Below are 16,538 nucleotides of genomic sequence, written 5' to 3'. Positions count from 1 at the left end.
TGATGCCAACAAATGACGTCATATTCGTGCGACACGCGAGGCGTTACTGCAGCTGACGTTCATGCTTACAATTTAATCTTCTAAATATAAGGTAATGTAATATAAATACTGGTTTTACGTACGCTGCACATAATAACAAGAGTCGGACCCCAAACCATATCATATATACGTACTTTCATCCTTTATACGCACTGAATTCTTTGACTCAACTCTAAATGCGTTACATTGGAATGTCTTGTCGTTTCGTTCTAAAGGATGTGCAATAATTGGGAAAGATAACAGACATTTGAAACAACTTTTTCATAGAGATCTAGCAAAATGGCGATATTTCCCAGCTCACTTACAGAAGAAGAGGAAGCACTGCAGAAGAAATATGCCAAGTTAAAGAAAAAGGTGAAATCTATAGAAGAATGAAAGCTTTAACAATTACAATAGACGTTTACCATACTACATGCCCTGTTGTGTACTATTTGTAGTGTCTAAATCCTTCATTTTGACTAAACAATCATTAAAAGTAACAGTACACACGTGTCTGTTTTCTCTGTTATGTAGAAAAAGGCTCTGTTAGCTCTAAAGAAACAGAGCTCCACCAGTCAGACAAGTCAGGCAGGACTGAAACGCAGTAAGTCCATCTTTAGATCACCGAGGTTTTCTACAGAAACAAGTTACAGGTACAGAAACCTTAACTTGAAACTGTTTGTCAGCTTTGTCAGATCAGCCTGTGGTGGACACGGCAACAGCGACAGAACAGGCGAAAATGTTGATCAAGTCTGGAGCGATCAGTGCTATCAAATCAGAGAACAAGAACTCAGGCTTCAAGCGCTCTAGAACACTCGAGGGTAAACTGAAGGTAAAACACTTCAACCTAATCATTACGCTGCTGTCAATAACAATAATAATCACATTAAAAAGCAAAGCCACAATTTTGATGATTTAAATTCTAAATTGTTTTTCAGGATCCAGAGAAAGGTCCTGCACCAGCATTCCTTCCTTTCCAGAGGAGTGTCTCTACAGATGAAGAGCCCCCTGATGTAATGTTGCTTTAAACTTTTATATTCAGACATTTGTGTTTTTAATGTACTAAATCTTTGTGAATAAGTCAGTCATGTTCCTTTTGAGAATAACAAATAGATCTAATTCTAATTGCATGAATTTGCGCATATCATGTTTCTTGACTTCCCATTACAGTCGGGTAAACGAGCCAATAGGAAATCCCTGTATGAGAGGTGAGACTGTCAAACTATGCACAATAATAATACTGTTCATCTAAAAATCCTTTTCGAAACAGCAGTTATTTGAGGCTGATTTTCCTCTGCCCATTCACAGTTTTGTTCTTGGAGATCGTGCCCGTGATGAGGAGGCGGGAATGTCGTCGAGTCGCGATGCCGAGCGTGAACGAGAGAGAGAGATGGACTGGGAGAGAGAACGAGATAGAGACAGAGAGCGGGACAAAGAGATAGACCACGAGAGGGGCCGTGAGCGAGAACGAGATCGCGAGCGGGAACGAGACAGGAGCCGGGAAAGTGAGAGAGACAGAGAGAGAGACGGGCCATACAGACGTAAGTGCAAAAATACAATACATTACTATTGCTCTAGTCTGTGTGTGGCGTCCCGTCCTTATCAGAAATGAGCTCGGGGTTGAAAAACACACAGATTAAAATAAATAACATTTGCTTCAAACATATCACTAATCAAGTCAAAATCATAGAAATGATATACATGTATGTCACAAAATTTGGAGAAAATATCATAAATAACTGTTGTAAATGTTTTTATAAATTATATAATAAACATTGTTATTTATCAGAGGTGGACGAAGTACACAACTTCCTTACTTGAGTGAAAGTACAGATACTACTGGTCAAATATTACTCCACTACAAGTAAAAGTTGTAAAGACAGATTCTTACTTAAGTAAAAGTACAGAAGTACGTGCTTTTAAATGTACTTAAGTATTAAATGTAAATTTCCTTTATGTCAGTTGTGCATTGTTTTATTGTCGTATACCTTATGCCTCTGAAGCAACCTACTGAACACACTGAGTAACTCACAGTATCAGTTGTATTAAAGGATTAGTTCACTTCAAAATTTGCCCCCATTGACTTTCCATAGTAGTTTTTATTCCTACTATGGAAAGTCAATGGGGGAAAATTTTGCAGTGAGCAACTCCTTTAAGAGCTTTATATGTTTAGCACATATATGTTTAGTTTAGATATAATCCTGTATGATCATTTAGCCTAATTATCCTCATTAGCCCCCTAGGCCTATGTATTTATGAGCAGTGTTCTTTTATTTTGTATATTCCCTTTACCAGTTTTAGCAGCAATTTACCAGTAAGTAATAAGGTTCTTGTAAATAGTAAAGTGTAGAAGCCATGTGTTTGTTGGATTTATTACCGTTTGTATTACCGTAATTTAACTACAAACATACTGTAAACTATAGCTAGTATAATGAACTATGTTCATTATATGTTTAGTTGCTGTGGTTTTACTAAAGATTATTAATTGGAGTATGGTTCCCATATATAGAAAATGGTAAATATGTTGATACTGTGGTTTTACTGCAAATACCATCCCTGCTGAAAAAAACAATGAATTTTTGAATTAGAATGAGATTTTTAAATTAAATTCCTCTTTGTAGTGTGTTTTGGGTTTTATTCCAATAGGATTTACCATCCCATCAATAGAATCCATCACATACAACTAGACAACAAGTATCCATAGTACAAGTCCCATTATAACCATTAAATCCATTACATTTTATGTTGTATTTTGGGCAGGGTTCTATTGTTTTTATTTTAACAGGAATACTTCAACTATAGTTACTTCAGTAAAAACATCATTCATTCTCCAAATCGCTTTAAATGGTATAGCAGCAGATCAGAAGTTAACACGCACGTGTAGCTCAAGGTGTATGTGATGCTTATGCTTATTTACCGTTTAGCCGTTATGCCGATCATTTTCATGACAATGTTTCTACGATCTTTGACTGATCGTAACCCACAGATGATTACACCACACTTTAACATGTGCCTTTTTCGTCTTTTAATGTTCTATTTGTCTTTTTAGAGCGCTATCAATGGTGTAGCAGCGCCTACGTTTACATTAGTTTAGCGGGGAAGATCCCAGAGTTGCCAGATTTCCGTTAAAAAACTGCCAAATGGCCATTCAAAGCTTGCCGGAAAACGGCGAGCATAGAAAAACTGAAATACTTGGCAACAGTAAAAGGTCCTGGCAGATCGCAAGCCAGATAAATTGCGCACACAGGAAACCCCGCTGCATAGAAACCATTTTCTACTTGTGGATCTTTTTTATAAATGTAGTGGAGTAAAAAGTATAATATTTGTCTTTCAAATGTAGTAAAGTTAAAGTACAAGTACTCAGAAAAAATAATACTTAAGTAAAGTACAGATACTCAAAAAGTGTACTTAAGTACAGTACTCAGGTAAATTTACTTCGTTACTGTCCACCACTGTTATTTATACATTCAATTAAAAAAATCATATAATTTATGTAATAAAATTATTCTATTTACATGTAATTTGTAACTTATGTAATATTCATACAATATTTTTGTTATTTACTGTTTATTTAAATATATAAAACATTAAAATATTGTCACTTTTGAAGTTTTTTTTTAAATAACCATAAATCATTTCTCTGCTGTCCAGGGTCAGATTCATTTCCAGATCGCAGAGGTGTGCGTAAGGGAAACACTGTGTATGTGTATGGTGTGGGTTTGGTTGAGGACAGCTTACGCTCAGCATTCACTCAGCACGGCAACATTATCGACCTTACAATGGACTCTGTACGCAAGTATGGCTGATTTCTGATCCTTTCTGGAGCATTGGAATGTTAACATCCTATAAAATGTTATAAGACAACTGATTTGTTTATTCTTCATACATTAAAATAAGCACAGTTTACATTCCAGTGCTATACATTATTTGGGTTTCATTGTTTTATGGGTAAAACTGGGGCAGATATGTTGTATTCTATTTTGTAGTCTTCAAGAGACACACATCTAGAAATGTTTATCATAAATCTTGCTTTGAAATTAGGGCTGTCAAATGATTCATCGCATCCAGAATAAAAGTTTGTGTTTACATAATATATGTCTGCGTATTGTGCATATTAATTTTGGATTTATAAACACATACACATGCCTGGATATATTTCAGAAAAAAAATATATACATCATTTAAATTATTGTTGAATATAAATAAAAACTTAAATACTTCCTATATACTGTATGTATGTGTTAATATGCACAGTACACAGACATATATTAGATAAACACAAACTTTTATTCTGGATGCGATTAATCGCGATTAATCGTTTGACAGCTCTATTTGAAACAAGTACCAATATGTGTGTGGGGTAGTACGCATTTCTTTGAGAAATCTAAGTACTGAACAATAGTTTTTTTTCTGCCCATGTGTCTCAGTTGTGCCTTTGTTACCTTTGAGAAGATTGAGTCTGCAGATCAGGCCGTGGCAGAGGTGGGTTCTTTACACATATGCAGCATTTTTTTTTTCCTGACCATTTTCCATTTACTCTCTGACCCTAAGAATTAACGAAGAATACAATTTTTGCTACTGTACCTTTGAAGTCACCATGAAATTAAAAGTGAAAATGTGTATTTTTATAATATATTGCAGTATTTATTATACATGATTTATCGGTGCGGGTCATTCTTTTTTTATATTCATATGCCCTCATAATCTTTAATCAGAAACATTAAACGACAGCTCTTCTTTGCATGCAAATGTTTTAGTGCAGGGGCGGGACTATATTGACTGTCCAATGACCATTCACCAACACGACAAAATCAAGCCCCATCCTTAATTTCTCATTTAAAAAGCTATTTTGCGCCGATGTATGCCAAAATAAGGAAGAAGGCACTATCGTAGCTTTCATTTCATACTTTGAAACTTTAAGACTTCTGTTTGTAAATGAGCTCTTTTATGTTTGGCTAAGTTCTGGCGTAGTTCATACTGGCATTTATTAGGACCCAGTGGCTAAATACTAAAAAGCCTGCTAATATGTTAATGTGCTCTTATTACACGGCTCGTTGGAATGCTTGATTCTGATTGGCCCGTCGCAACATTTGCAGGTTCGTTATTCCCAGATAACATTATCTCAAGACGAATAACACACGGTAACCTGGATGCAGGAAATCATTTTGGCAGGTTTTTTTTGACAAACTTAATATAAATGTCTTTAAATAACATATATGACATTATATTTACAAATGATTAAATCAAATTGCCTGTTCGTGACATTTGAACGTAGTTTCTTACCTTAAAACCGAAAGTAAACAGCTTTTCCTTTCCTTTATTTCATGTCGTTTTTTTCTCATGTTTTTCTCATTTTTCGGCAAGTAGCCGTGTAATAAGCGGGATAATGTACAAGCAGCCGACTGTTATGGCGAAATAAGCAACCGGCTGCCTGTACATTATTCCTTACTTGGTTGTGACGTCAATACATAATGATTTTACATTTTGCAGCTCATTCTCTATAAATAAAAATCTTCATGACCTCTTTAAAGGCATCAGGATGTAAAAGAATCTTTATTTACTCAAAGAACCGTGTGTGCTACGTCAATGTTTTCCACTCTTTCATCCTCCCAGCTGAATGGCGCAACAGTGGGTGATGTCAACATCAAAGTCAGCATCGCCAGGAAGCAGCCCATGCTTGACGCCGCCACAGGGAAATCTGTCTGGGCTACTCTTGGTAAATAAGCACGTTACATAGGAATAAAACAGTCAAACAGTCTTGAGTTTGGCACCCATTTCCATTTTTGTCTCTTTTTCCATCGTCTCTTCATCTTCCACTTCACAGCCGTGCAGAACAGCGCCAAGGGCTCGTACAGGGACAAACGGAGCCAAGTCGTCTACAGTGAAGATTATCTTAAATAACTAAGCTTGTAAAAAGGTTTAGCCTTAGTTTTTGTGTACTTACAGCAAATGTATTTGTTTATGATGAAGTGATTAAAGTCTTATACTTTTCAATATCTGTACAAAAGCATCAGCTGTCGATTTTGAGATTAGAGTACTCCGCAACTGTTTATTGTTGAGTAGATGGACATTCAGCTCAGTGGTTTACGTTGTTGTGATCAATAAATACATCAATAAAGTTTTCCATCAGCCTGTGTGGAGCAACACTCAATAACCATGGCTGAAAAATGAATGTATGTACTGTACAGAGTTTTGCTTTTAGAAATGATAACATTCCCTATATTAAGTTCATACACAATGCAGCAAGCATATGTAAACACTTGCTTTGGAGTGTGAAGTGGTGTCTATATAAATAATGGCTGATTTACTGTATAGCTCTTCTATTTGCTCCCCAGCAACAATCCAGAGCATTAGATGCTATTGAGTCAACGAGATCTGGTTCAGAAACTGCATTTTTTCGGCTTTTGCCAGAAGGCAAACAGTATATAGAAATAATGAGGCATGGGCTGTTATGTAAACCTCAGCGTAATGACAACAATAACATTGCATCAGATTCAAGTGCAGAACTAAGGTTTATGATTATTAGACTTAGACGTTGATTTGTCAGTTATTCATTTCAATTGACATACATTAACGAAGCAAAAAAGGAGAACAACTGAAGTACCTACTTATGGACCATTAAAACAAAACATTTGGCCTCATGAGAATGAAGTGCCCAATGCATACTAAGAAATCTTGGTGGAAGCAGTATTGTGCATTTTTCTCCTACTGTTTGCATATTGAAGTTTTGGACATACTAATTTTGCATACTGATTTGTGCCTACTCGTATAGTATGGAAGTAGGTGATTTCGGATGCAGGAAATATACTCAAATAAAAAAGCCAGTCACCTTTTTTAAAGGGATAGTTTAACCAAAAATGACAATTCTGTCATCAGTTACTCACGCTCAGATTGTTCCAAACCTATAACCATTTCCTTGTTCTGCTAAACACTAAGGAATATATTTGGAAGAATGTCAGTAACCACACAGATCTCATTCCCCATAGACTTCCATAGTATTTATTTTCCCTATTATGGCAGTTAATGGGGGATGAGATTTGTTTGGTTAGTGTCTTCCAAATAGCTTTCGTTTTGTTCATCAGAACACAGAAATGGTTACAGGTTTGGAACCACCTGGGGGTGAGTAAATGACAACAGAATTTTCATTTTTGGGTGAAGTAGGCTATTCCCTGGACAGTTGTGCAACTGGACCAACTTGATTTTTTTTCTGCTTGACAGCCAACAGCCATCTGCTTGTACATTATCTCACTTATTACACGGCAACTTGCCACATGAGAAAAAAACTGGACATGAAATGTGAATTTGAAATATTTTATTAGCACATTTTTACCGAATGCAGACGTACGGCGAGGAAAAGCTGTTTACTTTCGGTTTTATGTATGTTATTAAAATATATTTAGATTTAATTCGTAAAAAAAACCTGTCAAATGAGTTGCTGCATCCAGGTTACTGTGTGTTATTAGTTTTGAGAGGTTGTTATCAGGAAATAACGAACTTGCAACTGTCGTGACTGGCCAATCAGAATCAAGCATTCCAACGAGCCGTGTAATAAGTATTATCAACTCACAGCAGGAAGCAAATGAGACATTTTTTTCCCTTTTTTTAATGTAATAATGACAAAAACACACTTGCATTTCACAGCTAAAATGACAGACTATTACTTTCCTCATCACAGTACTAATTCATGAACACGTTGTTTGCTCGTCATCTTTTATCCATCCTTCTACAAGCCCCGCACTAGACCTTCCCTTCTCCTCACCTGAAGTAAGTGACCTTCACTTTAAAATGGACTAAAACACAAATTCTCTGATGTGGTTGTCAATATAAGGGCACTCTCAGCATTCAAGATGTCAGGACTAAAAAAATCAAACACTTTGGCAGTATTATGATCCGCACAGTGATATTACTAATGCGCAACACTTCCTGTATCACTGTGAAGCCACTGTGTAGTCATTATCTATCACACTGCTGTTAAAGTCAACATGAAACGCCAACCTATTTGACTTTTGTAATGTAGCTGAACAAAATAAGAAATTCAACTTAAAAAAACTTGAGGAGGCTTTTGAGAAGCTGAAATGCAAGTTCACCTTTGAGAGCATACAAACACATCCATAGCCACGGGAACGTATTTTGAGCAGGGGGTGCTGTGATATATATATTTTTTTTTGCCAGGGCAAAAGTTATGATTGTGCCATGGGCGAGCCACTTAAGTTTAATGGTGTAATGTTGTAAAATAGCTGTATTTTCTGTGTATTAGGTAGAAATAGTCTCTGCCTTTAAACCGTTTCCATTTTTCTTTTGCTCAACACCAGGGGGTGCTGCAGCACCCGCAGCATCTCCACCTCCCGCGGCTATGAACACATCCCAAAGGCAATGCTTCTTTCTCAAAACTACTGTCATTGAGAGTATTGACGAAAACTATTACATTTACTTAGAATATCTGCTTTTAGGGAATAGTTTGCCCAAATATGAAAATTCTTTCAAGAAATCCAGTCATGTTACCCTCTTCTGAAGCAAAACGATACGTTTGTGAGAAAAAAAATAGCGAACATGTCGCATTATCACCAGTAGGTGTAAATGTCCCAGTAGCATTTCTAATGCTAAAAAATATTTGTTGAATCCATGAATTTTCAAATTTACTCTTTTACAAGAACGGCATAAAAATAGAGCACTTTATTTTTTTTATTCAGATGCCCAGTTACAGAGGAGTTGAATAAAAAAAATTATGAAGTGCACAAATATACAGTATCTCCCATAAAAAAACACTACAATATTCCAACAAAAATATGATTTTTCGATTTTGATTTCATGTCGTCTTTAAATTTGGGTATAAAAACGACTATGATAAATTACAATAAAAGTTCTAAATTGTATGTTTGTTCCTCTCTTGATTGTGACGTGGCCTAGTAAATTTGTTAAAGTCCCCGTGAACCGGAAGTTGCGATCGTTTTTACTTCCGTATTTTTGCGCAGTGAAATGGAATTTTGAATGAGAAAAATAGGCTGTCATCTTTCTCTGCGATTTGATTGGATGTATAAAAACAGCCGTTGCATTTTGAAATGGAACTGGCAGCAGACAGACCATTGAAGGGGAGAAGTTGCTCTGCCCAAGCCATCTAACATACGTCATTTAAGATGGATAGTCATTACAGTAAGGAAGTGCATTTTCAGATTTTAACTTAAGATTATGAGGGCACACACATTTTAAAAAGAGAATGACCCACATTGATAAACTATTTACAATAAACGCTGCAATTTTTCATGAAAAAGTAGGCATTGTAATTTTTTATTTCACTGGGACTTTAAGCACTATAAGTGCAGTTAATTTTAGATATAGCAACCTGATGAAAACAGCAAATCTTGTTTTTGTGTATTTTTCATCACGAAACTCAAAACGAGATTTGGTGTTTTCGACGTGCCACCATATTGACGTTTAATCTTTTTGTGTTCAGCAGAAGAAAAAAAGTCATGTACACCTGGGAAGGGGGTTGAGTAAATTACAAAATAATTTTCATATTTTGGTGAACTATTGACCTATAGGCTGATCTTATTAAGTCTACATTTACTTACAATGAAAGCCTAAGAGGATGCTAAAAAAGCTGTTGAGTGATGTCAACCAAAAAGGAAAGTTGCAATAATGTGCACTCAGGAAAAGTACACAACGAGAGCAAGAACTTCAAGTTAACCGGTCAAAATTTCATTTCATGTTGACTTTAACTGTAACTAAATTCCCTATAACTGTAATCTAAACCCCTTCCCCGACACCTCCAGCCACACCCTCATTATTTCGCTGCATCTCCAGGTAGTTTTGGGCAGTGGTCCTTCCGTGTTGCTCCTTCAGGTGGCGCCGTAGAGCGGGCTTGTGGGCGAAGCTCACGTGGCAGTAGGCGCACACGTGCGGGCGTTCCCCGCTGTGCAGGTTCATGTGGTCGCACAGTGTTGACTTCTGAGTGAAGGTCTTGTGGCACAGGGGACAGCAGTGGAGTTTGGCGACTCCGCGGTGGACGATCATGTGACGGTTGAGGTTACTGGAGTGGCTGAAGTTCTTCCCGCAGCACGGACACACGTACAGCTGGTGCGTCGCCAGGGAATGCACGGCCAAGTCCTGCGTCGAAGAGAACGCAAGTCCGCAGTCCTCGCAAACCACCGGTCCCGTTACGCAGGACGTGGAGCCGACTACAGCCACGGACTCGTCGGGTGCGCCGCGCTCGTTCTGCGGTTCCCCAACTACCATCGCCTCTTCCCCTCTGGAAGCTTCCACTCCGAAATGAGCTGGACCCTGGTCCTCATCTTGTCCCTCTGCCACCCTGTACTCCACATGGAGGGAACTGTTCGAGAGATGCTGATTGGAGAGGTAATCTGCCCCGAAGTCTGTTCCGAAGTTACCCATGATCTCATCCGGGGTGGGAAAGCGCCAAGCTTCCTGATAGTTCCCCAAAAGCTTGCGATCCTTCAGAGTGTAGCGTCTTCTGTTTTTGAAGCCCCTTCCTCTGCCACCCCTGTGCTCACCGTGTCGTCGCCTCCACGGGCGGACTGCGCCTCGAACGTTGTTACCTTTTGCTCGACCCTCCATACTGGCTTCCTCTCCACCCATGTCCAGCTCCTGACAGTGGTCGTCTAACACAACGATGGATTCTCTGTTGACATCCTCAGCATCAGGGTTCTTCTCTGGGTCTTGATGTTCATCGCTGATCTGCACCTGAAAGACGTCGGACTCACTGCTGCCCTCGAAGTGGCCAGATGGCTCCGATGCCCTAACCTGCAGCAAAATCAATCTAGTTAGCCAGATATAGAAACTGATGAATGTGCAGAATTGCATCCACAAGCGCTAACATGGACGTGTTTTCTAATATGAAGTCAATTTTTTTCTGTAGCAGCGCAACGTCTAAGAAATCCAACACATTCATAGATATTTACATGGTGCATCGACAAATCACTGGCATCTCTGGGGTGAACGACAGAGTGTTCAGCATCCTTTCCAGAACTGTGAGGGTGTAATGATGCCGTGTCAGACGGGGGCGACATAGATCCCAATGAGTGGGTACTTCCACTGACAATGACCGGCATGGACTGTGGGTCTTCTGTTTTTACAGTCTGAACAGAGACATAATGGAAAGTGTGAAGAAAACGTGGAAACGTGTCCACATCTTTACAAAAGAAGATATTTCAAAGCACGGTATTGGTAACCACACACTGGCAACCAAACACTGGCCCCCACTGACTTCCCATTGTATGGACACAAAACCACTTGTGACATTTCTCAAAATATCTTCTTTTGTGTTACACAGAAGAAAGTGTTTTTATGCTTTTCAGTGCTTTGTGGAGTTTGACAGTCCCTTGTCACTAAATACTTAATGATTTTTACAGGGTTGAGAGGCTCACCATCGGGCTGCGATTCCGGGGCTGCATGTACTGGCTCAAGGCTCCTCTGCATTTCTCCACCACATGCTCCATCTGCAGGTAACTGGCTGCTGTCAGGTAGTTCACGATCTCTTTAGCGCTGAACTGCAGCATCCCTGTGTAACAAGACTGTAGGAGCTCACACACCACTTTTGAGCTGTGCAACATCGACACCTGCTGGAAACAGAAGAGAAGACAATGACTGATGCTTAGAAAGAAATCTGAAATTTATAACCAAATATAAACCTTGTTTACAGGCCTGATCATTTAGGACACAGGTAGCTGATTTTGTGTAAATCTCCATTTGAACTTTGTTTTTATGGTCTTCAGGGTGGTAGGGACAGTTCACCCAAAAATGAAAATTCTGTCATCATTTATTCACCCACATGTAATTTAAAGCACAAAAGAAGATATTTTGAGAAATGTTTCGGTGGTTTTGTGTCCATAGTCAATGGGGCCAATGTTGTTTGGTTACCAACATTCTTCAAAATATATTTTTTGTGTTATGCAGAAAGAAAGTCATGTTTATTGTTTAGCGGAAGTTCAAATTGAAATCAATGATGTCACAGTAACAAGGGCATTTCAACTGTCACGTTCTATGCTGCGTTCCAGACACCTCTGATTGAGGATATTTTCCACCTCAAACCTGGAAATAAAGCCTGGATTAGTCAAATTAAAAGTATTGCTTCTATTGTTTACCTCACGTGTAAGTCGCTTCGGATAAAAGCGTCTGCTTAATGACTAAATGTAAATTTTGTAACATTAAAACATGATTTAGTCCATTTTAAACATAATGGCCCGGTTTCACAAACAAAGCTTAGCTTAAGCTAGGACTATGCCTTAGTTAAATCAGGATAGGTCGCTTTTATTAAAATGCCTTTACTGGTGTGCATCTTGAGACAAAACAAGCAATGATATATTTTAAGATACCGTATGTCAGGGCAATTTATTTTCAGTTAAGACAGCTCAAACTTTCATTTTAGTCTGGCACTACCTTGTTTGTGAGACTGGGCATATAATCATTTATTAACATTAAAAGAGCACAGTTCCAGAAATGATTTCCAGGTTGGGGTGGGAAATGTCTTAATGCTGCATTCACATGCTCTCGGTAATATGTAAGTTCCCACTATAACCCGGAAATAATTTATGAAACGCTGCTCTTTTAAGGTTAACAGATACTTGTGATGTTTTAATGCTACTAAATCATTAGTAACATTAATGTTTTAATGTTACTAAACACTTGTAATGTTACTAAATCCAGACATTCCTTCCGCATTTGTGGTGGGAAATATCCCACTTCCGAGGTGTCTTGAACGCAGCATAAGTCCTGGGTGGAATGCAGCATTAGTGTTCTTTTGTTCACGTGTTTAGGCCTCTTGTGTTTACTATTTAGTCAAGTTAATGAATTCCCTCTTATGCTTATAAGATTTTAAATCTTATAAGAGTTTTAAATGATGAGAGACCACAAACATGAGGAGAAAAAATCCTAGATTTAATCATTTTGCTCCTATAATGTGTGGTGCGTCCGTGACAAAGAAAGCACACCACACGCAAACAGATTTTCAAACAGAGTCCTGACTGTGAACACAGGAAATCTCGCAAATTCTCTCGAGATTTCAGAATAAGCTATTTATTATTTCACCGTAAGCTTTGTTTATTATATATGTGTTCATAAACAAATGTGTACATATGACGTTTTATGTCATTTAAAAAATATTATTCATCATTGAGAAATTGCTCAAGCAGCATCGTCTAAAGCATTTAAAGTGGCACAGCACTAGATATAATTTTATTGCAACTCAAATATTGTTGTATTTATGTCTTCACAGTAATTAAAAAAGAATATTAATACAGTTTTGTAAAAAAATACAGTAGCTGCTGACATGATCACCCGAAAGAGTCTACTGGCTCCACTGGACCTATTTTTTTCTGTTCCACCTTAAAGCATCCGCACACTCGGACTCTAACCACTACCGTCACTTGCACATAGCCTGGTTTTTATTGAAATTATTCGTAATTGCGATGATAGTGTTTGTAATGCTTTTGACAGAAAATTGACAGAATAAAGAAAAGGGTTTGTTGAAGTGATAACAACGGTTGTTATACTTCTGTCAGCTGGCTTTCTAATAGGGTATTGTTTTGTTTCACGTGACAATCAACAGAGTTCTTGAGCGTTTGTCCTCGGGGTTTCCCCCACACATCAGGGTTTCTGATCGTAAATATTTAAGATTCGCGATCGGGGCGGCTCCGGTGTTCTTCTGATCAGGTTCATTCACTACACTCTCATTCACACATCACACCACAGGGAAATCTGATAAGATCATTAAGCCTGGCTCAGATTACAGGATTCTCAGATCTTACCCCGATGTTCCCCTCCTGAGAATCATTGAAAAAATCTTATCCATGGCTTCGATCGGGTCGATGTTCGGTCCAGATTATCACGTAATGTGAGGCATTCACAGATCAAATCTTAAACATCCTGACCTGCTCCGAGAACAATCGGGGCCGCCCCGATCATATCAAACATGTTTGATATTTAGGACTTCAAATCGGGGGGGATGACGTTGGTACTTTTACAACAACCAATCAGAGACAAGACTGCAAGATGACGGAGTGACTGACAGAACAGTAATAATGTAAACGCAGTGCGTTGGATAGCAGAGATGTACAGATTTCAACAGCTTTTTGAAATGTGGCAACATAACAAATACCTCTATAATGTGTCCTTAAAGTTGTTGCTTCGCAATGTCCATTGTGTTCTGTTTTTTACATAGTGAACACGAGCTGGTGCTTCCCCACACAACTTTATTTAACTGCTACCAGAAACAAAACATCCCTGCTTGACCACCAGTTGACATAACGCCATACTACCACTAGATGTCCCCATCATGTCATCACATTATTTACATCTGCTTTCTGGTGAAATCACGTGATACGCGTGTCCTCTGGTACGATAAACTTAAAATGATCTTGTAGTGTGTGATGTGACAGAAATGTCAAATATTTTGTCCGAGCATGGTTAAGATTTTAAANATTATAAAAGACTTAAATTGACCATGCCTGTGGGCAACTGAGTGGCATCAGTCGCCACTGTAAATTGTAACTGCAGGTTTTTTTCTTGTCACTTTCCTCCGTTTTCAAAGAGATATATTATTATGAGGTTAATTTGTTTGAGTTGAACCAACCCAATATTGACAGGGTCTAGAGTGTAATACCAAAACCCCCGGGTCAAGACTTCCTGTTTCTGACTTTTGGTACCAGGTCAAGACTTTTTGGCAGGCCCAAGTACAGAGGCAGTGGCCTGGACAGGTGGAATGACCAAAAAGGGCACTAAAAAAAGGAACATAACCAAATGTACTTTTTTTTACAGAATTTAAACTTAATTATTTGTGAAATCACCTGTATTTAAACCAATATTCATCTTTCTACTGTCTTCTTAAACATTTCAATGACTTCCTCACGATTAATTGGAATGTCTCGCGTCAGTACATAGATTTCAAAGACTGGATTTCAGAAGTTTTGACTTTGAAAATGACCTCTGAACTCTAGAAGTGGATTCTGGTAATGTTGACTAAATAGCTCAGAAAGAGAGGTCTAACAGACTAAATCTCATTGTCTTTTAGGCAGTTTAGCATGTCCTGGGCCTGTATTCACAAAACATTTTCTCTTACCACCAAGAGTTATCCTAAATAGCAGTAAAAGTTTTTAGCTAAGAGTTTTCTCTTAAAAAATATTCACAAAACAAGACAAACTTTTACTAAGGAATAGAGAGTTCAGCATCACCGGGTTCTACTCCTTTTGACCATTTGGATGCTACTGTCATCTATTACTATTTTGCTTACCCCTGCCAGTGGTGTAAGCAAAATTATCTTGTTTTCTGTTTGAAATAAGATTATTTTTCTTACCCCATTGGCAGATTATTTTGCTTGTTTAAAGCAAAAACTCACTTAATTTTGACTTGTTTTTTTTTCTGAAAACAAGACAATAATTTTTACCTGTCTAGAAAATCCTCCTTGATTTAAGGATTTTTAGATGTTTTGGCTGAAAACAAGACAAAAGTAAGAAAAGCATTTTTTTGCAATGTATGCTAGTGCCGTTTAATGGCCTTGGATAAAAACAAATGAAATGTCAATGTCAGAAATGTGTCAGCAATCGAGTTATACTTTGATTATAATTAAACATAACTTGCATGCTGCCGCATTCACAAAGTATACAACAACATTATTTTAGGATAAATTTCCATTTTCTGTGTTAACTTACCTGTCTGCTGCTCATGTTTTGAAGACTTGTGGCAAGAGACTGCTGCATGATAGCGCTGTAAAGGAAAGTCTGCCTACTGCTCCACCTCCGCCTAATATGTCTAGCAAATCAAAATATCTTATTTTGTGTTTATTATCATTGTAAGTGGCCAATGGTATAGAAGTGTACTGGTATTTATAATAATAATAATTTACTATGAACTCTAAATATGCCAATATAAAATACAGGATATAACTACACTCATAATATATGAAAAAAAAGAGTAATATTCCAAGTCTTTTGAGGCAAAACGATTGATTTGTGAGAGGAATTGGCACTTTACTTCTTATGGTTTACTCTGTTCTTCGCATAAAGACATTGTATGGCTTCGGAAGACTTGGAATGCAACATGAATTGTTTGTAATACTTTTATACTGTTTTTAATGGTCAGTATTCTCAATAAATACCTGTGTTTTTACGTGTTTTATATTGTTCAGAAGTGGGTACTTATATAACATATAAAAAATAAAATAAATAAAATATACATTTAAAAATGTTCTTTGGTCTAATAGGATCAGCACATGTGATAACTCTTCAAAACTACTGCCCAAAAGCCTTAAAAACCGTTTATGTAACGGTTTTAATTTGCCTAGCAACCGTCTGGTCCTCATAGCACCCACCAACTTCATGGGTTTTGTGAACATCATGTGTGTAAACATTTGAAGTGATTTTCTGTTTGTCTACTCCCCCCTAGTGGCAAAACATTTTTTTCCAGTCTCCTAGTATCAGCAGAAACCAGGGTCCTCACAACATGCTGTGTAGTCATGGTCCTCACAAGTATAGCAAAACACGTATGTGTGTGTGTGTGTGTGTGTGTGTGTG

At 37.8% G+C, this 16,538-nt stretch overlaps 2 protein-coding genes across 4 annotated transcripts; one reads left to right on the top strand and one right to left on the bottom strand.

The window, feature by feature from the left end:
• The first annotated feature begins 25 nt into the window (after nucleotides 1-25).
• Nucleotides 26-6,311, top strand: nelfe (negative elongation factor complex member E). 2 transcript variants are annotated; one of them, XM_057354754.1, is made up of 11 exons: nucleotides 26-91; nucleotides 307-393; nucleotides 553-622; nucleotides 705-850; nucleotides 957-1,031; nucleotides 1,189-1,226; nucleotides 1,327-1,559; nucleotides 3,670-3,814; nucleotides 4,446-4,500; nucleotides 5,632-5,734; nucleotides 5,843-6,310. In XM_057354754.1, the coding sequence occupies exons 2-11, from the start codon at nucleotides 319-321 to the stop codon at nucleotides 5,917-5,919; spliced, it is 1,017 nt and encodes a 338-aa protein (XP_057210737.1). In that variant the 5' UTR covers nucleotides 26-91; nucleotides 307-318; the 3' UTR covers nucleotides 5,920-6,310. The 2 variants fall into 2 exon arrangements, with proteins under 2 accessions (XP_057210737.1, XP_057210738.1); XM_057354755.1 differs by having other exon boundaries at nucleotides 63-91; nucleotides 255-393; nucleotides 5,843-6,311.
• A 1,290-nt stretch (nucleotides 6,312-7,601) lies between these two features.
• Nucleotides 7,602-14,369, bottom strand: LOC130567452 (zinc finger and BTB domain-containing protein 6-like). Of its 2 annotated transcripts, XM_057355551.1 has the most exons (3): nucleotides 11,400-14,362; nucleotides 10,935-11,111; nucleotides 7,602-10,776 (listed from the first exon to the last, which is right to left on the bottom strand). In XM_057355551.1, the coding sequence occupies exons 1-3, from the start codon at nucleotides 11,583-11,585 to the stop codon at nucleotides 9,763-9,765; spliced, it is 1,377 nt and encodes a 458-aa protein (XP_057211534.1). In that variant the 5' UTR covers nucleotides 11,586-14,362; the 3' UTR covers nucleotides 7,602-9,762. The 2 variants fall into 2 exon arrangements, with proteins under 2 accessions (XP_057211534.1, XP_057211535.1); XM_057355552.1 differs by lacking the exon at nucleotides 10,935-11,111 and having other exon boundaries at nucleotides 11,400-14,369.
• Nucleotides 14,370-16,538: the final 2,169 nt, after the last annotated feature.

Source organism: Triplophysa rosa, linkage group LG16 (genome assembly GCF_024868665.1).
Source record: "Triplophysa rosa linkage group LG16, Trosa_1v2, whole genome shotgun sequence".
Lineage (NCBI taxonomy): Eukaryota > Metazoa > Chordata > Actinopteri > Cypriniformes > Nemacheilidae > Triplophysa > Triplophysa rosa.
Note: the sequence above shows the minus strand (reverse complement) of the source record. Positions and strands in the feature narration are given on the sequence as shown.

Excerpts from the sequence above, each read along its gene's own strand:
- nelfe (XM_057354755.1), top strand. The coding sequence starts at position 319 with ATGGCGATATTTCCCAGCTCACTTACAGAAGAAGAGGAAGCACTGCAG. Across the intron at positions 1,032-1,188 it reads CAGATGAAGAGCCCCCTGAT|TCGGGTAAACGAGCCAATAG; the intron begins GTAATGTTGCTT and ends TTCCCATTACAG. Across the intron at positions 5,735-5,842 it reads ATCTGTCTGGGCTACTCTTG|CCGTGCAGAACAGCGCCAAG; the intron begins GTAAATAAGCAC and ends TCCACTTCACAG.
- LOC130567452 (XM_057355551.1), bottom strand. The coding sequence starts at position 11,585 with ATGTTGCACAGCTCAAAAGTGGTGTGTGAGCTCCTACAGTCTTGTTAC. Across the intron at positions 11,112-11,399 it reads CCCGGAATCGCAGCCCGATG|ACTGTAAAAACAGAAGACCC; the intron begins GTGAGCCTCTCA and ends GTCTCTGTTCAG. Across the intron at positions 10,777-10,934 it reads GTGATTTGTCGATGCACCAT|GTTAGGGCATCGGAGCCATC; the intron begins GTAAATATCTAT and ends ATTTTGCTGCAG.